The 24,544-nt window shown below is 35.5% G+C and overlaps 1 protein-coding gene across 4 annotated transcripts in view; it reads left to right on the top strand.

The window, feature by feature from the left end:
• The window catches only part of LOC128991524 (E3 ubiquitin-protein ligase Bre1), a 50,896-nt gene continuing 26,352 nt past the window's right edge, over positions 1 to 24,544 (top strand). For 2 of the 4 annotated variants that reach the window (XM_054414487.1, XM_054414477.1), the window contains exons 1-9: positions 1 to 248; positions 5,086 to 5,257; positions 6,798 to 6,984; positions 7,461 to 7,649; positions 8,399 to 8,520; positions 9,117 to 9,344; positions 12,681 to 12,785; positions 20,599 to 20,724; positions 21,322 to 21,495. In XM_054414487.1, the coding sequence (XP_054270462.1) occupies positions 5,102 to 5,257; positions 6,798 to 6,984; positions 7,461 to 7,649; positions 8,399 to 8,520; positions 9,117 to 9,344; positions 12,681 to 12,785; positions 20,599 to 20,724; positions 21,322 to 21,495 (1,287 nt within the window). In that variant the 5' untranslated portion in view covers positions 1 to 248; positions 5,086 to 5,101. The remainder of the gene's footprint in view (positions 249 to 5,085; positions 5,258 to 6,797; positions 6,985 to 7,460; positions 7,650 to 8,398; positions 8,521 to 9,116; positions 9,345 to 12,680; positions 12,786 to 20,598; positions 20,725 to 21,321; positions 21,496 to 24,544) is intronic. The other 2 variants (XM_054414504.1, XM_054414496.1) reach the window with 1 other exon arrangement.

The following is a 24,544-nucleotide window of genomic DNA, read 5'->3' as shown; positions in this document are numbered from 1 at the left end:
AAATCAAGGGGCGGATCGGATGCAAAAAATCATTGTAAATTAGATAGATTTACTGGTATCAGGGATTAGGAAATGTATTTCAGTGGAGAATCTCATTTTTATTCATATGTAATCTAAATAATACGCAAATTTCTAAAGAACATATAGCATAAGGCTGAGGTTCCTGTGAAGAGTTTGTTGAACTTCAATTTCGAAATAAGGTCTTTTGGGGAGTTTTTGTCGGCTAGGCCTACCTCTACAAGCCCTTGGTAAGAATCCCAACGAATTGTTTCTGATTTTGCTATCCATACATGGTGTTGGTGTTTTGTTATATGCTTTGTTTTAGATTAGGAGTTGGAGATATCGGCACAAGCAATCTACATGTTCATAAATTATCATCTGATTGATTGGACCTGAGGTCTCTCCTGGATAAAGCTGCAATAATAAATTGTTTGGTAGAGAAGCCCATTTTTCAGGGACAGAATGAATTTCTCTGCCTAGGGACACATATTCTTCAAGTTGATTCATCATAAGTTAATTTCTCATTCATTGGCAATCTGAGTTTCAAACCTAGCCTAGTAGATTGGTTAGGCTAGGCCCATAGGCCCTAGCCTTTTTCTTATTTAGGCCATGGCTACAAATCAATTCTTTGTTCAAGATATATTATTTTTATTTGCCTTTTACCAAGATTTGGGGACAATTTCAGGGAATAGGCCTAACTTATGTTAACTTTTTAATTCTGAATTTTAGTGAGTTCTTTTTAAGGACGTTGTAGGCCTACGTTAAGTTAAGTAAGTTAGGCCTACTTAGGCTTAACTTAACTTAAAAGTTATGAGGTAATTTAGGCCTTCATCCCAAATCGGGTAGACTTCCGTAACTTATCTGTTGGCACAAACAACCGAATGAAAATATCGATTATTTTTTATTGTTTCATTCGATATATCGTTTGGTTAACCCTTAGAGTGCCAGGCGAGAAATAAAAGTAACGCTCAAAAAATGCCGATGATTTTTCCCGAAGGTCGCGCTAAAAATGCCGAGCGCGATCTGGCGATTTTTAGGTTAAAATTTCGTAAAAATTGAATTTTTGATATTTAGACCAATGAAAATCGATGTATCGCATCTAGTAACTTTCGACTCAATGTTAATATATGGGTTAAAAGAATCCGAGTATCCATTCGGTTGTTATGACAACTGTTCGATCATTACGAAACGTCCGGTCAGCCGGACGTCGGCACTTTTGGCTCGTTTTAAAAACGTCCGGTTCCCCGGACGTTGGCACTCAAAGGGTTAACTTACTTAGTTAGATTAGGTTAACCTTATCTTACCTAACTAACCAAATGATATATCGATTGATATTTTCATTCGGTTGTTTGTGCCTACAGATACGGAAGTCTACCCCCCAAATCTTAGGAAGTCACTCTAAATCAGGTTAGGCCTAACTTAATTGCCATTAAGACCTAAGCTAGGTTCTGAATAAATACTTAGGGTTGGCCTAATTATTTACTATTGCTTGCATTTTTTAAATAATTTGGCCTTGGTGTTTTGGATTGTTTTTTCCTGGGTTTAACTTAATTTGACAAAAACAGTCTCTAAGTTAGGTAACGTGAATCCAACATCGCGATTCATAATAACCTAGGCCTGAACTTCATTTTACTTAACTCAATTCAACCTACCTTCAAACGACTTGAGTTAATACCTAGATGATAAGTTAACTTAGGCCTGCATTGCACAAAGCCCAATCGACCACCCTGAAATGCCAGTTCTGACATGGGCCCTAACTTAAAGTAAAAAAGATTCAAAAGCTTTATTCACCATTCACTACAAAACGTACAATAGGCTTTGTCTCATACAGTAAAAAACTTAACTGCTAAAATAAATAAATCAAATCATTCCAAATAATAAATTACAAAATGCAAACCGAACTCACACAGCAAACCATGCAGAAAAAGAAAAAATATATGATCAAATTAACTTATTTAAAGTACGGTATCTAAGGAGTTTGCTGACGTTCTAGAAGTTTGGTTCGGTTTTGTTATGTTAGATCACAATAGGCTAACCTAAATTAACCTAAGTACGGTAACCTATCATTTTACTACATAAGTTAATCCCAATTTAGCAAATTTCATATTAAGTTAGTACGGTACTAACTTCTTATATAGGGCCTATATTGTGTTTCCACTTAACTTATGTATAAGTGTTAAATGCGTGTTGTTGTTAATTTAAATGACTTATAGGTAGGTAACTAAAGCCTGCCTTGTTTACTGAAACATTGTACATTTTGACAGCTAAGTTATATCTTAAGTAAAATCAGGGTTGCCACCAGCAATGAAAACCTTGAAAAGCTTGAATTATGCATGAATTCTTGTGACCATGAAAAAAGGCTGGATTATGCATGGATTTCTCCAATGGACCATGAATTTTCAAAATTGGGAACAATTATTCAACCAGTACCATTAAATTTTCCAAATAAAAAATATTTCATATTTTTAAAACAGTCTATAGAAACGAACACCATAAAAATACTGTGTGGAGATGATTATTTAACATGTTCCAAGATCAGAAACAATTGCTTAGTTCATTCCAAGTTATCCAAAGATGCTGATGTCACCTGAGACCTCCCGAGGACTGTATATGGTTCGAAAAAATCATTAGTAGGCCTACCCCCGCATATGAAAAAGGGGTAAGGGGACTTAAATCACAAAAAACAGAAGTTTTAGACCATGCACTGAATTGAAACAGGGAGCGCACAATAAAACATAATTTCCGACTCTGATGCCTGATTTTTTTAGCTTTTTGGATAAAACCATCATATCTTAATAATGTTGTGGATTATGATAAACCAGAATGTAGGCTACATTTCATGACAATTATGTAGGGGGATAAAACAGGACTTTTTTGGCTGGGTGAGTGGGGTTTTTGTTTTATTCCGGTGGAAAGACTGAATTGGACCTAGATTTAATATATTTTACAATTCTTCTCCAGTATCTCATATAGAATAGCTGGACCTGTTTTGTTTTCAACTTTGTTTTGAATGTCTATAAATCACTCTAAAAAAGTTGTATATTAGGTATGAAGGGTTATTAAAATGCAACACACAAAGAAACTGCCTCTTTAACGTCAGTTTATGAAATCAGCAAAACTCAATTGTCTTGAAATTGTATTAAAGCGCATCGACCATGATTTTTTTTAAACCACCAATGAAAACCATGAATTCTGCATGAATTTTATCATCCCACTATGGTGGCAACCCTGAAAATGCATTTGTCGTGAACAAAATTTAGAAGGCCAAGCATATATTTGGGTTCGGAGGGGTAAGAACTCTCCTGTTAGAGGGAACATTCATTAGGGTCAGTAGTAATTATGACCAGGGGCTGTAATTATGGCCAGAACCATTTAAAAAAAAAAACCTAATATGACAGTAAAATTATACAAAAATGTGTTTAAGGCCTAGGCCCTACATGGTTTTATGTGTATTTTGTTTTGGCAACCTGTAAATAGTAGTTTAGAACTTCAGGAAAACATCAGGTACCGTACCGTAAATATTTACCTAGGCTAAATAATTTTATAATAAGTCACAAATTTTCAATTACGTACTGGTATCGGTTTTCACATGTTATTAAACCAAGTATAACTTAAGACATATTTGATATGTCTGTTTGTCTGTCTGTCTGTAATTTAATGCATTTGAAGATATTAAAACAGATGGAATATGGATTGTAAAGGAAAAGAAAAATATCAATATATCGAAAAGTAATCATCGGTTATATACATTAATGAATGATCCCCTTAATAGGAAAGTACCTTCAGAATTTGAACAAACTTAAGTAGGCCTAAGTTACCCGTAAATTAACTGAAGACATCAACGTTAAAAATTGATTTGGAGGCACCTGTAATTGGGTAGACTTTCATAGTGGGGCCAAAACCGAATGAATATATCGATTATTTCATTCGATATCAAGTTTGGTTAGTTAGGTTAACGTAACCTTACTATCTGAATTGTATAATCAATACAATATTTTCATTCTTTGTTTTTGGCCCCACTTATGAAAGTCTACCCCTGTAAGTTACTTACATAGCCTAATTATCCAATACTTACCTAACTGATTAACCTAGGCCTTGGAAAGAATAGCAAATTTTGTCTGTATGCTTGGGTCTCCGTATAACCTGATGCAAGGCACCCTTAATCTTAATAGGTCTAGTTAGTTAGCCCTAAGTTTGGTGTGTCTAGTAGTATCATCTGAACGACAAATATTTGTATACTGATTCCAAATGTGTACTTAGGCCCTGACTAGGCCTAAATTGTAGCATCACTTGTATGATTATATGACCTGTTAGGTAAGATCCTGTTAGTAGGCTATATTGTTTCCTGATTTCTAAAAACAACTTGAGACTAAGTTTAGTTAACCACAGATCATTTTTAAAATCTAAGTTGCATTGAATTAAAACATTATCATGTGGCTTTTCCCAGTCCAATAAACACGGACAGAATTGTCCGATCCTGCTGGACAGAAAGGCTAATCCTTAAAAGTTACTCGCTGACAAGCTAGGTTACACATAAGTATGGTAGAGAACTGTCTTTTCCAACACAAAGGTTTGGTGTTTAAAAGTTTCTTTTTAGTTCTTAAAAGCTGAGGAACCTCATTGAAATACTTTTAACGGATATTAGCTGGAGATAAAATTTTATGGACTGGGATGTTGGCATCGTACTGTAATCCATCCAGCTACTTAAGTAGTAGGTCACGAATTGTGGATATTTATAGGCATGCACTATGGATGCAATGCTCCCTGGTGTGGATTAACGTCCGCACTAGTGAGAACTACGACTATCGGCAGTACTATCCTGATAATTGGACCAATTCGTTAATATTACAATGAAAAAATGTGGTTCGGATTCCACTATAAAACTGTCCTTAGTTGTTATTGAATGTATGAGCTTTTAATTAACAGCTGTGTCCAAGGAACATGTCGGCCTTAGTCACTAACAAGACTACAAGATCACGCCACTCCTACACTCATCCTTTACTCATTTTTGGGGTAAACTATGCTCATAGTGGTGTCCCCATCTCAAATAATTGATCATTTATAATACAGTAATTTATTTTGCAGTGGACTGTCCACCATTATGTCTGCCAAGAGAGGGGCTGATATGGACAGCGGAGTAAGTGGAGAGCCTCCTCTCAAGAAGGTTCAGTTTGAACCTATACGAATCGGCCCAATCTCCACTTTGGAGGAGATGGATATCAAAGTCCTCCAGTTTCAAAACAAGAAACTTGCTCAGGTAGGTAGATTTGACTTCTTAAGCAGCCTACTTCTAGGTACTGTAGGCCTAGCATTAATGTTAAGAAAAGGGTAAACTTATCCATAAAAAAAATCAGTCAAAAGGTTTTCTAGGTTTTAAGCCTTCATGTTGCATCAATTAGAGAATATAATACTTACTAGGCTTAAATAGTCTTTTTTAAAGTTTTAAATTAGGTACCGTAGCCTACCCACACCAGCATGAAAGTCCCGCTAAAAACCTACTGTTATTGGGATTGGACCTGTTCGGATTAAATTTCAAAATATTGTGTATTAAGTGAGTTATCTAAAAATGCAGTGATAGAAAATAAAACAATGTATTTTTATGATTGTGAACCGTTATATAGTATTTCTTCTGCGATCTCAACAAAACCGTGATTGTCTCTCATGATCATTTTCGATGATAACGGTAGCACCATTATTTACTGATGATGACAACATACCACGATTGTCTAACCGGATCGCGGCAACACCATCCCTAATCACCCTCGATTGTGTTCATCTTAAGCTTATATTATACAGGCAGCTTTGTCATGGTAGATTTTTGTGTAACTTACATATCAGGCCTATGAGGCAATGGACTTCACGAGCGTTTTTTCGGCTGCTTCGGACTCTGTAAAGTCAGCATAAAATGCGTCCGGACTGGTAATCCCAAACTGGGAGCAAATAAGTTATGTGGTAGAAACTACGCAAGTGACGTCACTTGCTGGTGTACAGTCAGCTCTTACGCAGCAGATCTATTACTTCACCCCTACCATACACTACCCTTGCGCATTTGGGACCCTTCGCAGTATTTATGCTGCTCATAGCTTCACCAGCAAGCGTATGCGCTTAAGACAGCATGTTTCTGCTTGTGTAGGCCTACCTTACAGCTCAGTTTTTTGTTATCAGCATGAGCATTTTATCTACAACAACAAAGCTGCGCGTATAACATGGGGTCTTGCTACACGACAATTTTAAATGAGAACCAACATAATGTCAATAACGTAATGAATGGACGCTCAGCCATAGGTTATTGGCAATAACACCAGATAAACAATAAAATTATATTCTATTTCAAGGTCCCAATAAAATTCTAATTAGCCTATTGAATTATTCACAGACTTTTTCCTGTTTTGAAAATTCTCTCATAGCCTTTTTCCAGTTTATCTTTTGGCTGAACACATTCTGGTTAGTATTTCAGAAAACGTAGCTTTGTTTTTAGTTTAAATACAGTAGGGTGGGATTTGAACCTGAGACCTCTGGCTCCGAAGCCTAAAGCCCTAGCACTAGACCAGCTCGCTCCCTATCTCGCTGCATGGTTAGGCCTTGGCCTAATTAAAATAAGTAGCCCCAAACAAACAAACAGAATAATTATACGTCTCTTGGCCACATTTTATAAATGATAAGAATGGTAATACATGTATCAACAATGACACGTTTTAAAACATCTTTGTTACATAGGCCTAATTATACATGTGACAACTTGTGAATCACAGCTGTTAACCGATATTGCCAGGCCTATTATATTTTGAATTTTTCAGAGACTCGAACAACGGAACAGAGTGGAGGCCGAGTTGCGTCAGAGGATTGAACAGTTAGAAAAGCGACAAACACAAGATGATGCCGTTCTCAATGTTGTCAACCGTTACTGGAATCAGCTCAATGAAGACATCCGAGTGCTGCTGCAAAGATTTGACGCAGAAACGGCGGATGAGTCTGAGAACAAGAGTAGGCCTAATATTATAGCATGAAACAAACCATAATTAAGTTATTGTCTCAGATGAGGAACTTAAGGTTTCATTACCTTTTTGTCTAAATATTCAACGATGTGCTATAGTCAACATAATCAGCCTAACTTAATAGGCTACTAAATTATATGAGTGTTTAATAAAGAAGTTGCAATAGACACCAAAATTCTCAATTGCTTGTGTATGCTTTTGTGGATGAGCGCTGCAAAATGTCGGTTTGATATTTGCAAAGCGTTATTCATCATTGTAATGTAAAAAGAAAACTATCCTTAAAATTATTTAAGTTAGATTTAAAGTATTTAATGAATGACCTAGTAATCTACTTCTATGCCATTGCAAAATATTTCAATTTCTAAATTTTTTTTTATTTAACAAATGTTTAAAATACTCTCAAGGTTGAAGTGAAGTGCCTCAAAGTGGTTCAATTTTTCCCATTATTAAATTCTTCCTTTACAGACGAGAGCGAAGCCACGACATCATTCTTGATGCAGCTCTCCACTTGGGATAAAGAAGAACTTGATGAGAAGTTGGCCAATCGAGTGCAAGTGTCAAAAAGAGCTGTCGCCAAAGTTATCCAGGCGTTCGACAGACTAATGCAGAGAAATGAGAAAATCACTTTGGCGCTAAAGGGAGAATTGGATGGAGGTAAGATACACCATTATTGGTGACTGAAAATAGATTCTAGGAAATCTAAATACGGTTAATTACCGTCAATGATGTTTGTGTCTGCCATCTCGTAACTCAGAAGCTTCATACACATCTTGTAAATTTTTGTATATTGTGTACCTACATATATCCTATTGTAAAAAGGTGTTATCGAAATATACTAAATCAATTATATCGCGGGTCCACATGCTATTTGGCCCTGGCCTAACAACTAATATTCGACGATGCCAGAGTTATTTCACCGCTGTTTCAATTACCGGGCTATTTCGTCTTCGCCCTAGGGTTTCACAATGGTTACTCTACTCCCCTTACCAGAAGATGTAGCTAGATATTCGCCCAGAGTTTGACTGACTGTCCCCTGTCCCCCGCAGCTTTTATAGGGGTCGCGACGCTAGGGCATTCCTTGGCTGCTCGGAGAACTGACCCCTCGCTGGCAATTTGAAATCGTATGAATGCTCATTTTTTGGTCTCGTAATATTTGTACCTTTACAAGAGAGTTCTATTGTAGATATGACAGGTTATAGTATCTATAAAGTGATACTAAAAATTGTGGGTATAATGGGCTTATTTTAAGTATTGAAATTTATTAATAATAACCCACTTTCTAGAACATTTTTTTTTAAATTTGGTGTTTAGAAAAGGACATAAAATTGTTGATTTATTGTATTTTACATTGTCAACACACGTAGGCTACTATCAGTATCATAGAGGCCCGTTTCTTGTTGCAGATGAAGCACCAAATGTGGATGAGGTGATCCGACAAGCCAACATAGAAATCCAGGCGGAAAATCGTAATCTGCAAGCCCTGAATACTTCTCTGCACAAGAAATATCACAGCATTTCACTGAAGGTAGATTTCTTTTACAAAGATGGCTAGTCTGAATTTCTGTAAAAATTGCAATGCATTTATTCAGCTTGTGTGCACAAATTAGTGTTCTTCCCAGGATTGCCAATTTTTTGGCAAATACCACATCCTAGGGAGTTTTCTTACTTCTCTTGACGTTCCCTTTGATATTTCCAAGTAGATGAAACTGTTGTATGATCTAGAACATTGAGGAAGAAGAAATTGATACTTAACTAACTTACTCAAGAAAAGAGTGTCATGCTGTTGGTAGCTCACAAATGGTTTACAAGATTTGATATTTTACTCCTAAAAGTGGGCATCTTCAGAAGGAAGTAGTTAGAATGTTATAGATACCCTACGGTACAAGTTATTTGTATTGTAAATTTGTTGTTAGCTATCACTGCCTGAAACATCTTGTGTAGGTTACTTGTATATCTGTTCCTTCCTCCTCAATATACTCCTAAGCCAAGTGCTCCAAAAATGTACACTTGCTATGAGAACCTTATTCATCTTAATTTTGTAATTAAGCTCTATAAACTTCCTTCTTTGACACACAGGTCTGCGTTTTCAAAGCCTTATAAAAAAATGTATGTTTGCTGTAGATGGCAGAGCTGCAAGAGCGTGTGACAGGTAAAGAGACGGAGGCTGCAGAGGTGTTGAACCGTGTGGACGACCTGCAGTACGAGCTGCAGAAGGTGCAATCTCGCAACGACAAGCTGGAGAACCACCTGGCGGAGGCCATTGAGAAGATCAAGACCTACCAACAGATACATGGCGACGAGAAGGGTCTGGTGAAGCCGGTCGTTACCACCACCGTGTCTCAGAAGAAGGTTGGTGGTGCTGTTGTAAAAATATAAGTTAAAACTCATTTAGTCTGTTCTAAAGTGAAAGTAAGTGAATAACAAAGTAAATAAATATAATTATGTAAAAAATGTATCTATATTAGACCTTATGTGACATCTCAAACATACATTAATACAAGTTGTCTCTGTGACCGCGAAGTCATACTGACGCACGCCGTGAGCACGGAGTCATACCGACGATTACGCCTAAGGGCCGGACTACACGAGCGTATGAAACGCCGCCGACCGTCTGCTTTTTTTGCAGAGCCAATAGCTTTATATGATGTGGACTACATGAGCGTTTTGTCTGCCTGGCGAGGACGCGTAATTCAGGCGTTCGGCAGATCTAACGCCTCTGGATGCGTAAAATACGCGGGCAGATCGTCGGCTCGCCGGACTACACGTAGCGGCAACTAGCATTTCTCCTGCTCGTTGATACATCCTTCCCCTCACTTGGGCGAGTCAAATTCTACATCTGCACTACTTGTTGTATTTGGAGTCGTCTGATTGTTTTTTGTGCCTTAATATTTGTATTTGTTTTACTGAAAAAGTTTGTCTGGGTACATTCTATGAGCATTAAACATTAATTGAAACTGCCCTGTTAAGCCGCGTTTACACCGGAGTTTGAAACACGAGTTGCAAACAGAAATTGCAAACATCTCTAAAAACGCCCATTTTCAGACGAAACTTTTCGATGTTGCAAACAGTTTTCCGGTGTTTGCAACAGAAATTTTTGTTTCCACTTGAAGTCGGTAAAGATCAAAGGGAGTTGCAAACTCTTTGTTTGCAACACTAGTTTCGGTCACTGTGAGCCGTTGAAACAAGAAACAGAAACATTTCTCCGCCATCCCCTACACTACCACCTCCTGTCTCAGTCACGTGATCACTCGCACCACCCTGTATCTCGACTCAGTACCCTGTCTGGACGGCTACCTCGTTATTATTGTGACTTATCTCGTATCGTGCGTGTTGTGAGTGATGATCTACTGAGTGAGATGGAGTGAAGAGATTACAATATTATTAAGTTAATTAGCTTTTATAGAGAACATGAAGTGCTTTGGAATCAAACTATTTCTGACTATAAAAACAAAAACAAGAAAAACTATGCGTGGAATGACATTTCACGGGAAATTAACTTAAGCAAGGCAGAGGTCCAAAATAGGATGAGGAACCTCATAATTCAATTTAACAGAGAATCTAAAAAGGGCAATAAGTCTGGATCGGGGGCCGACGATGGGAAAACCAAGTGGGAGTTTTTTTTTATCAATCAATGATATTTCAATCAAGGTCGAAATTATTTCAAACATTTTCATGAAACATGGAAACAGAACCATGAAATAAAAATTGCAAACTTTTATTTGAAACTACTGTTTGCAACTGGTGTTTGCAATAAAAGTTTGCAACTTTTTGTTTGAAACTCCGGTGTAAACGCGGCTTAACTAAACGACTTGATAATGTTCGGTGTGACTACCAAACGCCTCTTTGCACGACATTTCTTCTTAACAGCCTGCAACAACAGCATACCAGCTACACATCCGACCTGTATCGTGTCCAATCCATATTGGAACGGTCCAAATGACAGTCACATTGGGTGAGGACAGTCGGCGGCGTTCTATACGCTCGTGTAGTCAATGTTCTCGCGTTCAATACGCTGCTGATTGTCGGCTTCGTGTAGTCCTGGACATTTTTGCGCGTACTATCGGCGGCGTTTCATACGCTCGTGTAGTCCGGCCCTAAGCCGAGAGTCATACCTACGATCACGCAGTGACATCAAGTCATACCGACGATCTTGCCGTGACCGCAGAGTCATGCTGACGATCGCGATGTGACCGCGGAGTCATACCGACGATTACGCCTAAGCCGAGAGTCATACCTACGATCACGCAGTGACATCAAGTCATACCGACGATCTTGCCGTGACCGCAGATTCATGCCGACAATCGAGATGTGACCGTGGAGTCAAAGTCAAAACATTCTTTATTCGTTATAGTCATTCATTCTTTATTCGTTTGGTGAGTCGGTGGCTCAGTTGGTAGTGTCACGGACTTCGGGCCCAAGGCAGCGATGTTGTGGGTTCGGATCCTGGTCACTGCCACAAAAATTTATCAGTACAGTTCTAGTTCACCTTCGTCCTGTACCGGCTCACCCCTTGCTTTGCTGGATACTTTCCATGCACAGATCTGTAGTCTATGTGGACCGGGGATATGCAAGGTTAAAATGGTTAAAGAGGCCGCCTACCTCTTTGTAAAAAAAAAGTTTCACATTACATGAACTTGAATAGTCATAAGCTAAATTCAAAATTGCTTACTGCTAATTAAATACATAAAAAGAGTACTAAAATTACTTTACTTTTACTTTTAACAAAACCATGACTTTAAGGATTAGGCTACAGTAGGCCTATTTGGAATTCAAATTATGTTAGGCCTAACTGTTTTTTACTAATATTGAAGAATTCTGTTACTGAGTAGCAGGGAGATCTTAAAAAATATTCTTTTAAGAGCTGCTTGAATTTATTAAATTTTGTTTCTTTTTGGATGTGAGCTAGCTGGTATCGACTGGAGAAATTTTAGCCCTAAGTAAGATGTCTTTTTAGTGTAAAATTTGAGATTATGCCAAGGTAGGTTAATTTTTAATCTGGTGTTTAAATACTACCGGTAATTGTTCTGTTGAGATGGATGATAGTTGGATCTGTTTTGCATAAATTATTCTTTCATAAATATAAAGACTATACTTAATTAGTACTTTAACTAAATTAGTTTTTGATGTTACCCCATATAGAACAATTCCATATGAAATATGTGAATGTATTAATGAGAAATAAACAACTCTTAAGAGTGTCTAAACTGCATATTCTGGACATCTGTCGCAGAGCATGGATACCGGAAGATACCTTTTTAACCACACAATTTACATGGCCCTCCCAAGATAGATGTTTATCGATAATTAGTCCAAGAAATTTTGTTTGCTCAGTCATGCCGGCGATCATGCCGTGACTGCGGATTCATACCGACGATTGCGCCTTGACCGTGGAGTCATGCCGATGGCCACGCCTTGTCTGCGGATTCATAACGACGATCATGCTGTGACTGCGGAGTCATACCGACGATCTCTCATTGACCGCGGAGTCGTAATGACGGCCACGCCTTGACTGCAGATTCATACCAACGATCATGCTGTGACCGCGAGTCACAAGTTTCTATACCTGTAAATCTTTACCCATTTTTATTTTTTGGTTTTTATAGATCAGTGTCTCAAATGGTAAAAATTGATTTTGTTTGTCTTGTTTGCTAACTGCAATACTTAAGACTTTCTTTTTATACACAGGAAAAAATCCAGTCCCGTCCTGAAAATCGGGATGAAAATAAAAATCTTGTCCTTTCCTGTCCCGAACCAAAAGTTCAATCCCGTCCATCCAAAGTTCTAATGAAAGTAAGTGAACAACAAGGTAACTAAATATAATTATGTAAACTATTTATCTGTATCAGACCTTATGTGACATCTTAAACATACATTAGTACAAGTTGTTTCCAACTGTGAAGGATAAGTCTAGGTATAAATATAATTATGTAAAATATTAAATTTAAGCAACAATAAATAAAAGATTGCTCCAAGACAGAGATGTGACATTTGGATAATTTGGCCCAAATCAGTAAATTTAATAGTTAGTATTATTTTACTACTGTACTGCTATATGTTGGAGTCTTTAAGTTTTACTGCACCATTTTCATTCAGTCTACTTAAGTGATGATATGAGAAAGTTATAAAAATTTTGTTCCATTATTGGGAGATTTATATTGTCTGTTTTGTGCATCTTCTTTCAAAAACTTATTTTTCAGCCCTTTTAAAGTTCCTTAAGTCAGTTATTTAAGTTTACTTATGTCAGGTGTGTTAGCCTTTTATCATTACACATAAGCTACTATTAAATTAATATAATGTGTTACACAATTTTGATACTGAAGTGTATCAAATGGAGCTCACAAAAAATACCAAAATAAAAATGTAGGATTAAATAGTTATTTGTGTAATTAGTGAGCATTGCTGCACACAAGAGCAATGTTTACGCACGGGCTGCAGGCTTGTGCGGAATGATTTCGAGTGCAGCAAAGGCCTTTCGCACTTGTGTTACCCAATATATTTTTCCTACAGTCACTATAAAGTATATAAATAATTAGTCTTTCAATCACTATACAACACGTTTTTGGGATTAGGTTAGACCCAAGCCATGAACAGAATGGGAAATACTGCACCAGCTGATTGTAGTCGTAGTATCTTTAAGTAGCCTATTACTTATTTTCTAGAATACAGGTATAAACAAGTAGATTGTTCTTCAAAATATGCCAATAAAACATTTTCTGACATCTTTGTAACTTTCTTACTTGCGCGCCAAGAGGAAAACAGTTTGTATGCTCCTTCATACTTCTTTCTTGATTTTTCAGGTAACAGGTTTAATGAAACATGTTTTCAGTTTCTTACTTTTCTGGTCTACCATTATATTCACAAGCACTTTCACTGAGCTCATTGTTTTTAAACATGCTATGCCCACTTATAATAATTTATCTTTCAAATACTTCAGTTGTGTTCAAACCAAGCGTTGAACGAAAATAGTAATATAAACCAGTGTTGGGAAGTAGCGCGCTACAAGTAGCGACGCTACAGTAGCGCGCTACTTTTTTTGTAGCGTTAGCTGTAGCTACGCTACTTTTAAGATTTTGTAGCTTTAGCTGTAGCTAGCTAAATTTTTAAAGTAGTTGTAGCGGAATTTTAGCTACTTTTCTCGCTACATTAACATTTGTTTGAGAAAGTGATTTTTATCATAACCTCAACCTTACGTGAAACAACCTCTTTCAAACTGAGATTTTCAAAAAAATTAGGGCTACTTTCTTGGCTTCAAACAGCTGGTTGCAGCCGTTTCATTCCCTATTACAACGTTGTGTGGACATAGAGCCCATTAAATAAGTGTTATGGGTCATTCTCCATGAAAGGAGCACTTCTGTGTCATTGATGATTTACTCCTTAAATTTAAGAAAGAAACCAACAAAAATATGCATTATAATATTTAGTACTCTTAAACTAACTTAAATAATAATAAAAAATTGCAATTTCAACTTATTTAAAAAAATATATTAGCCACAGACTGTGACAAGTCACGTCCGTGGAATGTCACTACCTGTTTTTCAGGTACTTCACAAGCTATTTTCCCCCACATAATAACATTTAATATGGGTTAAAGTGTATTATATGGAAGTATCAACCCTGATTAAGAAGTAAGCCAATACAATTAGCAAAATTAACTGTTTTTAATGTAATTATTAAGCACATAAGTCGTGTCACTAACAAAATTGTCACGTCTGTGGAAGAAGTTTGTAGTTCAAATATAATTCAGCAGATGGCAGCTGTGGCACATACTAGTGGTGGTTCTACTCCTTCAGCAGCCATTTTGAATTGACAGCATGGTTTGGACTTAGTTAAGTGATGATTAAATGTGTTTTTTGAGTGGTCCAGTAAGAAAAGTTAATCTTGTTCATGACTGTGTGTCACGTCTGTAGCTAAGATTAAGAGGTAAGTAATACAATTTTTACTAAACTATCATTAATTAATGTTTAGTGGCTATTTTAGTAATCCTTAGTTTCAAGTTATTGGAATCCTAACCTCAAATACAACCTAGTATTGGTCTATTAACCTTTGATCTGTCACGTCTGTGGATGTCACGTCTGTTACTTTAAGTATTCCACGGATGTGACGAATATACCACAGACGTGACAGCATATTAAGTTATTCAGAGAATGAAGTTTCTTTTTTATATTCTACTTATTATTTTGAATAACTTATACCTAATACTTATTCTATTTATTATTACTTTATTATTTATGAAAGATCTTTTGTTTTCAATACTGCTGGTTAGTTTTTAAAATTAAAACTAGTGACCTATAGCCAGATATTTTTTCCAGATTAAAACAATTATGGGGAAGGTCGATAAGACACGGGAGTCCAAAAAGTTGAGTATGAGAAGGGCGAGAACTAAAATGAAAGAAGAAAATCCTGAAAAATATGAGGAACAAAAACGCAAAGATAGGGAAAGGAAACGAGCATCGAGAAAAAAAATATCCGAACTATCTGAAAGAGAAAAAAGAAAGATCAGAAAGGGTTGGAAGGAAAGAACTAGAAAGAGTCGAGAAAATAAAAAGAAAATGGCAGAGCTTATTGAAAACATAGCCACTCCTCCTGAAAGTCCTATCATGCATCTCGATAATAGGCCTAATGAAGAAAATATTTTGGCAGATCCTGTAGCCCTACCTGTTGCTGGATCAAGTTCAAGGAAAGACAGCGGTAGAAAAAGACGAAGAAAGAACAGAGATGAATTGAAATCTAAAATAAAAAAGTTGGAAGAAGAAAATAAAAAGTTAAAAAAAAGAGGGGACCGTTATAAACAAAGGTACTACAGATTAAATTCTACCAAAGACGAGACTCCTCGGAAGTTGGTCAACAAAATGCTCAAAGGCAGCAGAAAGTGTTCTGAAGAAGTCAGAAGAAACTTACTTTTTGGAGAGGTTCTAAAGAAACAGATAAATCTGAATTTTGTCTCTGAAAGAAGTACTAACAAAAAAAGAGCTTTTGAAAGAGTTTTAACAGGGAAAATAGTTAAAAAATACAGAGTACAACAAAGAATATGTACCATTACTTCAAGAAAAATATGTTCCAACCGAAACAAGGTTACCATTGAACTCTTGAAACAAAATTGTAAAATAAAAAATGAAGTTGAAAGTTTTTTTGAAAAAGATAGTGTTAGCAGATTGACTGCTGGCAAAAAGGAAACAAAAACAAAAAATAAGCAAAAAAAACAGAAAAGGCTGCTTAATGATACAATGAAAAACTTGTACAATGAATTTATCAAATCATCAATGAACCAAAAAATATCCTACAGCACATTCTGTAAACTAAGACCATTCTGGGTTGTTCAACCTGATTATTTAAAACGGGACACATGCCTTTGCATTGACCATGAAAATTTTGCATTGGCATTAGACAAACTTTACTCATTAAAAATGTTGTCTTTTAAATACCCTACAGACATTCTAAAAAGTTTAACTTGTGGGGAAGAGTTAAAAGAAGCATGTTTAGAAAGGCTTTGTGAAAATTGCAAAGAGAAAAATGTAGAAGTTAAAGAATTCGTGGATGGAGAAATTACCTACCACCAATGGTGCAAAAAAAGGGTTGAAGTAGCAATAAGAGGTGAAAATAAAGTTTGTACCAAAACATTGAAAGAAGAAGTGACCTCTTCCAAAAAGGATTTATTGTTACATTTCACAAACAACTTGCTTGATGATTTCATGAAACATGTATGTAATATTAAACATCAGTTCAGAGTAACATCAAATCTAAAAAAGAGCTTGGGTCCTAATGATATTCTAATACATTGTGATTTTTCAGAAAATTACAGTTGTAAGTATTCACAAGAAGTTCAATCCCTCCACTTTGGAGGTTCTAGGAACCAGGTATCCATCCATACTGTTGTAGTTTATTATTACGATGCGGAAAAGAAAGAAACTAAATCTAAATCCTACGCTACATTTTCAGACAATAGAAGACATGATTTTGTTGGGGTCTGTGCTCATTTGAAACCTGTCATAAGTAGCATAAAGGAAAAAATACCGGCCATAAATACAGCTCATTTTCTGAGTGACAGTCCGTCACAGCAGTACAGGAATAAGTCAATTTTTTATTTAATAGGGACATTTTTCCAAAAAGAACTGGAGGCCAATGTAGTGCGCTGGCATTATACTGAAAAGGGGCACGGTAAAGGGGCTCCAGATGGGATAGGTGGTGCTGTAAAACGATCAGCAGATAGTTCAGTTGGCCAAGGAAAAGACATTCCTGACTTGAACACTCTGGTCCAACATGTGTCAAACAAATGTCCAGGCATCACAATAACAAAAATAAACGATCATGATTTCCATGAATTTGAAAACTTAATACCAGAAAATCTACCAACTTTTAAGGGAACATTAAAGGTCCATGAAGCATTTTGGTCATCGAATCAAAAAAATTTGTTGTTTATGAGAAGACTTAGTTGTGCCAATTGTGTCAAAACTGGGAATTGTTCCCATTATGGTATTGGCACTGTACCAATTCCTGATGTCTCTACTACTTTTCAGCAATGTATCCTTTTATTTTCACTAAGTAGGCCTATTTAAATTTATGTAGGTACATACTATGTTGAGGTATTGAATTTTACAATAATTAAATAGATTATGGTTTTAAGTGAATATTTAACATGTTTTTTAAAACTCTTTCATTTGAGGTTGGTTTTAATCTTCCACAATGATAGGAAAATATCTTTCACTTCACCAAATTTAAACTAGTTGGGAGACAGAAAATAAAAATTTGCAAACTAAACTCTCAAAATACAAACAAAGGTATTATATACTAAAGACAGGAAAGCAAGATACGCCTCAAAAAGATACCATGAAATTAGGCAATTGGTTTTGGGGGAGATATAATTTAAATTTTTTTACCAGGCAATCTTATAAAGGTAAGTAAAATAGAACCTATATCTTATATCCTTCATGTTTTCCTTAACAATATACAGATAAACAAATGGAGGACACTACACCAAACGAGGATACTACACCTAACAGTTACAAGCAATTGAGATATGAAGAGGTTTATAGTGACTCGGAAAATGAAGTTGAACAAAACTTAAATGAAGCCTCTTTTGGCAATAAAGTTGTGACAAATGAAAAGTCTTCTATTGTTAAAGTTAATGATTATTTAGTTGTAAAAGTCTTCGGCCGAAAGGGAACAGTCTTTTATTATGCTGCTTGTGTAACTGAATGTCTGGAGGACGGTTATCAAGTTCGCTTCATGCGGAGATGCCCAGACACAAAAAATAAATTTGTTTTTTCTACGGAGTGTGAGGCAGTAGTTAACGAAAGTGAAGTAGAAGCAATTTTGAAGCAGCCTAAAGTAAATTCTAGGGAGCAATACATTTTTGAAGATGTAGGCCTACCAAAGAAAATTAAACTAGGCCTCCTTAATTAGGTTTGGTTACATAGCTCCACGTGAAATTAGTCGAGCTGTAATTTTTGTTAAGCTTCTTTTGACTTAAATTGAAAAGACAATGTAATCCAGATGGAATTAACTGCATTTTGGGGGATGATTTATTGTGTATATAGTGGGCAGAGGGCTGGGGTGATATTATTTGCTCCTTATTAATGTTGGTTCCGTTTTAAACTTGAGGTAGACGGTAGGCCTACTCAAACTCGACACACTTTCACATTAGGCTCCATATATATTATCAATTTAAGGCTGTATACTTATTGATTAAGGTCACATATGGTAACAGTAAAATATTAAAAGATTTCTTTCTTATACAATACTGTTTTATTTAAATTCCTAGAAGATTGTGTCACGTCCGTGGAGGTTTGTGTCACGTCCGTAGACTGTGAAATATTTATATATTTTATTTTAGAAAAACTATAATGTTTTGATCTTGGAGTTATATCACATTCTATTGTACTTTACAAACCCTACTATAAATACATTTTCTGTTAAAATTAGAAAATATAATTTAGTTTTTTTTTTTTTACTGAAAATGTACACTTTTTTGAGAATGACCCTTATCCACATTTTTGGCTCTCATTTCCTTAATTTACTACTCTATGATTACTGTCAGATAAAATAAAATCGCTAGATGCAGACGACGTTTAAACGGTACCGGTGACAAGAGAAGCTATTGAATTGAATGCTTGCAAGTGGTTGACAGGACAGACGAATTAGTAATCAATTTAGTTTGTTTATTATATCGATAATGCTTCAACTTGGGGTTTAACGGAAACCAACGAAAAAATAGCATAGTTTGCTCCTGCTAACAGCTCTTGTATAGGACTGAAGCTATGGTTTAAGACGAATACCAAGTTCAATTATTATGAATATATCTGTTTAGTCCTTGCAAGAACAAGCCTACTATAGCCAACTTGTTACATAGCCAAGTAGGCCTACATGTTATTTTTACTTTAAAAATTTCATCATGTTTAAATTAAAAGCCGATTTCAGGATAAGTTGCTGAATACTGTTTTCTCTAACAACTAGGATGAAGCACAATTTGCCCTATGCATAATGACAATAAAGGACGATTTCTTGACATTGAAAAGTGTTATTCGTAGAATAAGTAATTTATCACTTTAAAAGTTATAGCAATGTTGTTTTTAACATTAAAAGTAAAGAAAGGCAATAAACTCCAATTTCAGTAGCCTAGGCTCTGTAACACAAAAAGTATTTTTAAATAATCTTTTTGCAGTTTTATTGGTCTTAATTGTTGATATAAAACATCTATAAATGAATCTATATTAAATTAATAAAATTAGCTTTTAAAATATAGTTTGGTTGTATGTCCTTTGAACTTAATGAAAATTACATTTTAAGATGCTTAAAAATAATGCAATATTTAAAAATAATTACTAAATATGATGGGACACCCAACTATTTGGTTCTGTTGTTGTAATGTTAGGTTTATAATGCCAACAAATTAAATACAATCTAGGAATAATTTGTTTTCCAAGTAATGTTAGATACAATACTGACATTTTTTTAAATGTTTGTTTAATAAAAATGTAGTTGCAATTAATTTTACATTTACCTCATGTGCGTGGAATAAAAATTAACGTCTTTGGAAAAGTAGCTAAAATTGTAGCTGTAGCTACATTTCATTGTAGTTGTAGTTGTAGCTAGCTACTTTTTCGGAACTGTAGCTGTAGCTGTAGCTAAGCTACTTTTTTGGAAATGTAGCAGTAGTTGTAGCTAGATACATTTTAAAAGTAGCTTCCCCAACACTGATATAAACTATAAACTTGAAATTAGAGGTTAAATCGTAGTTATAATAGTCAACCAGCTGATCATAGTATGATTATCTTTTAGTGTTGCCAACCTATTTCCAAGCGTACACTGATTACGTGTATAATAAAACCACGCTGTTTTGTATTGTTTGGTTAAAATCCTGATGTGCCCCAAAGTAAAACCCGTACGACAAAGTATAAATATGCAGCTGCTAACTTTGTCGGGTGACTGTAGGAAAGTTTTTTCCCTTTCAAAATGATTTTTATATAATTGCAGTTTTTTTCAAACTAGCACTCAGCTTACTTTCTGGCTTTCTCTTATTATTTAGTAACTATAATTTTACAGTGAATTTTATAAACCTTCCAACACCAATGTTGGTTTTTACTAACCTTCAGTGAACTTTGTTCAGATGGAAGAACTGCAAAAGGAGATAGAAGAAACAAGGGAACTGGCCAACAATCGACTACAGGAATTGGACAAATTACACTCACAACATCGCGAAGCCCTGAAGGAAGTGGAAAAACTGAAAATGGACGTAAGTGGAACTTAGTTAAAAGTCAATTCACAATTAGTTTTGGGATCTAAATCACTATAGCAGTGTCCTGAGTCGTTTGAAACAATTTTTTTTTACTATTAGGTTTGGATTAAATAATTAAATATAGGATGGAGAGGACACAGCTAACTCACCTGATGAAAGGTTGCAGACGAGTCAAAGAACACATAAAATCACACACATAATATACTTAATATTTCGCCTCTTTCAGAGGCTTCTTCAGAAGTGAAGTTTTTACTATTAGGGTATTTTCTGACTCACTGTTTATTGTTGTCATATTATTGTTCGTTCTAGTGTTGTCTTTCTACTATTTAGACATTTATAAGAAAGTATTGATAAATATATAAGTTGGGTGTCTAGTTATTTTAGTTATGGGGCAGCGCTCCTTCCTCAATACCTCTCAAACAAATTATCTAATCCTAATCATACTCAAAATAAGTTTAAATTTAAACGTTCTAAATTAAAGCTTCGTTAAATTTTTTTGAGTCATGTATCAGTGAAACACAATCAATGTAAGACTTTTAATTGTTTGTTTTGTATCAAAATTAATTATAACCTTATTGTCTTTTTACCTTAAAGATCCGACAACTGCCCGAGAGTGTGATTGTGGAAACGACGGAATACAAGTGTTTGCAGTCGCAGTTTTCTGTCTTGTACAATGAGTCCATGCAGCTGAAAACCCAACTTGACGAGGCCCGACTACAACTACAGAGCTCCAAGAATGCTCATCTGCGCCAGATTGAAATGATGGAGGTAATGTTGGAACTATAAATAAATAGAAATAGGAGTAGTAAGAAGGGTTTGATTCACCAATTAAATATGTGGGGGAGCAGAGGGGGGCGGGTAATGTTATGTAGAGTAGTAATAGTTCAAATATGTGGGTTATTTGTGATGTTCTTAAACTTAAATTACTGAAATCAAATTGGTAGACCTTGCAGCTTAAATGATGAATTCTTTTTTCAAGTCTGTTAACCCATTCCCACCTAAAGACGGGTGGCGCCCGTCCTGGCGCGTCAGGTTACAAAAGACTAAAGACGGCCAGCGCACGCATAATGCATTATTATGCGGTATTATGCATTAGTTTTAGTGATGGGCGGATCCAAGAAAATGTCGGTACCGGATACGGATCCAGATCTTCGGAACCGGATCCAGATACACACTGTCATAAGGGCGGGTAAAAAAAAAAACGTAATTAACAGAATGCCAATTTAAATCATACTGTTTATAATTAAATTGGTAATGTTTAAAGGTCAATATATCTTATATATAGAGTAATCTCCAGTTGAACCCATAATCCCTCATTTTTCTGGACACTAAAACTTTTCATGATCATAAAATTAAACTTTGTGCTAAGTTTGCACGACCACCAAAAGGGTATCTGTATATTTTACTATAGTTCGATCTTGAGTATGCTATATAGTGGTTTTTGCGTGCAGCATCCAATTTATTTATGCCTGGATCACCCCTTGCTTATCTCTTCCTTAAATTCGTTCCAGGTCCACAGTACTGATAGCCAGGTATGTGAAATTCTACAGGTAAAATGCCCTGTGTCTGTGTACAAGAAGATTATCTGTGTACATACGGGGTGAATAAAAAGTCAAGACTCCCCCATCTAATATATTTCTAAGTTAGAACACAGTATAGTCTTCTTGTACACAGACACAGAGTATTTTACCTGTAGAATTTCACATACCCGGCTATCAGTACTGTGGACCTGGAACAAATTTAAGGAAGAGATAAGCAAGGGGTGATCCAGGCATAAATAAATTGGATGCTGCACGCAAAAACCTCGATATAGCATACTCAAGATCGAAGGATAGTAGAATTAGTTCAGTGGCTGCCAGCTTATTAGCTTGGGAAAGGGTAAAAGCTTCAGACTCTAGTATTGGTGAGAGAGCTGCCGCCTGGGCAGTTACTAATATAATGAAAACTAAAGCAAAACTTGGTGGGGGAAAAGGAAAGACTTCAAAAATTAAAAAGCAAATAAGAAATTAAAAACCTGTTGGGAAAAAGAAAAAAAATCTTAAATGTGCCTGCAAAAGGAAAAATAAAAGTGGTAAGTGGCTCTATTTGAGACCTTGTACGGGATCTGGTAGTAAAAGTAAAAAGAATGTACTCATAGGAAATAATTGAAAGACTTCCATAAAAACCATTAAGTAGTTTGGATATAATAAAACTTGCTGCTGATTTAAAGTTGCCTCATTTTAGAGGAGTCTTCTTTACACAGATTAGTGATGGTCGAGACAAGATAAGATTTTTTAAATTCCCGCGGGATGGGATTTTTTTCGGGACGATATTTAATGGACGGTTAAAAAAAATAATATAAAAGAATTGATGTCAAGGCCATGTCTCAGTGTTTGTCTCTTGATGCAAATAACTTATATGGCAAGACCATGTCTCGGTGTTTGTATCTTGATGCAAATAACTTATTATGGCAAGGCCATGTCTCGGTGTTTGTCTCTTGATACAAATAACTTATATGGCAAGACCATGTCTTAGTGTTTGTTTCTTGATGTAAATAACTTATATGGCAAGGCCATGTCTCAATGTCTCTTGATGCAAATAACAAGGGCATGTATCTTGACGTACCGAATCTGACCCGATTTTTGGATATCAGCAAACCTCTAGTTTTTAGTTTTGTCCCTGGACAATTAGCTAACGGCCCATAATCTCGTCTCGAAAATATCCCGTTAGTTTTTTAATCCCGCCCGAAGCTTCGGGATAAAAAAATTTTGAAGTTTCCATTTTGTCCATCACTACCACAGATAGTCTTCTTGTACACAGACACAGATAGTCTTTTTGTACACAGTCACAGATAGTCTTGTACATGGTTACAGACTGCTTTGTGTTAGTAAAAAAATCTGATCCATCAAAACCGGATCCAGCCCAAGATCTGGAAGTTTTTGGATCCGATTGGGTGCCGGTTCTAGATTGGATACCGGTAGTCCGATATCCGGATCCGACCATCACTAATTATTATTGATTTACCTCATTCTTCCCAATGTTGTAATTAGTTGCAAAAGTAATATAATTATGCTTGGAATATTATTTTCCATTTATTTCATTACTCCCAACACTTTAATAACTTAACTTAGTACACATGAAATTTTTGTGCAAAAATTGTATCCAGGCCTATTTTATCGTTTTGCATAGTTTTACAATCATAGCTATAAAATGAAGGATTTTATATACAAACAAACCAAATAAAGTTTATTGTGTAACAAATTGAATACTAGACTATTTATAAATTTGATCAAGAAAAGATTTTTTTAAAATATTTTTTATTTTTCAAGGTTTGCTTTTAAATAAAAGTTTTGCATATATAAAAAATGCATGTATATGTACCTATTGAAAATTGCTATAACATTTATTTGATTTACAATTAGTGTCATATGAAAGGAAATGTTATGTTGGTAAATTATAAATTACATTTTTAATGAGTTTTATTGGCCCTTTTTTACTCAGTTCTAACTGCATGATACTTGACAAATAACTCAGTCAGGAGGAATTGATTAAAATAGCAATGTAAAAAGACATTTTGATCGGATATCTCAAAAATTTAATAAGTTTACTGCAAAATGCCTTTACAAATAAATAGGTAGTACAGTATTGTAAAATATGTTTTTTTTTTATTTCAGGATCATCTAAAATCACTTTGGTTGATAGTCGAATTATTGCAGCAAACAAATACAAATATAAAACGTTACTCCCTTAGAAATCGTCAAATCTGCACAATATAAGCACTTTAATAAATATTACAAAAAATATTCATGTGTTGTTATTCATATGTGTTTAACAAATA

The sequence above is a fragment of the Macrosteles quadrilineatus genome, unplaced genomic scaffold, assembly GCF_028750875.1.
Source record: "Macrosteles quadrilineatus isolate MER2022 unplaced genomic scaffold, UCM_ALF_1.0 Scaffold_1__1_contigs__length_201487025, whole genome shotgun sequence".
Lineage (NCBI taxonomy): Eukaryota > Metazoa > Arthropoda > Insecta > Hemiptera > Cicadellidae > Macrosteles > Macrosteles quadrilineatus.
The sequence above is the reverse complement of the archived record's forward strand: the minus strand, read 5'-3'. Positions and strand labels throughout refer to the sequence as shown.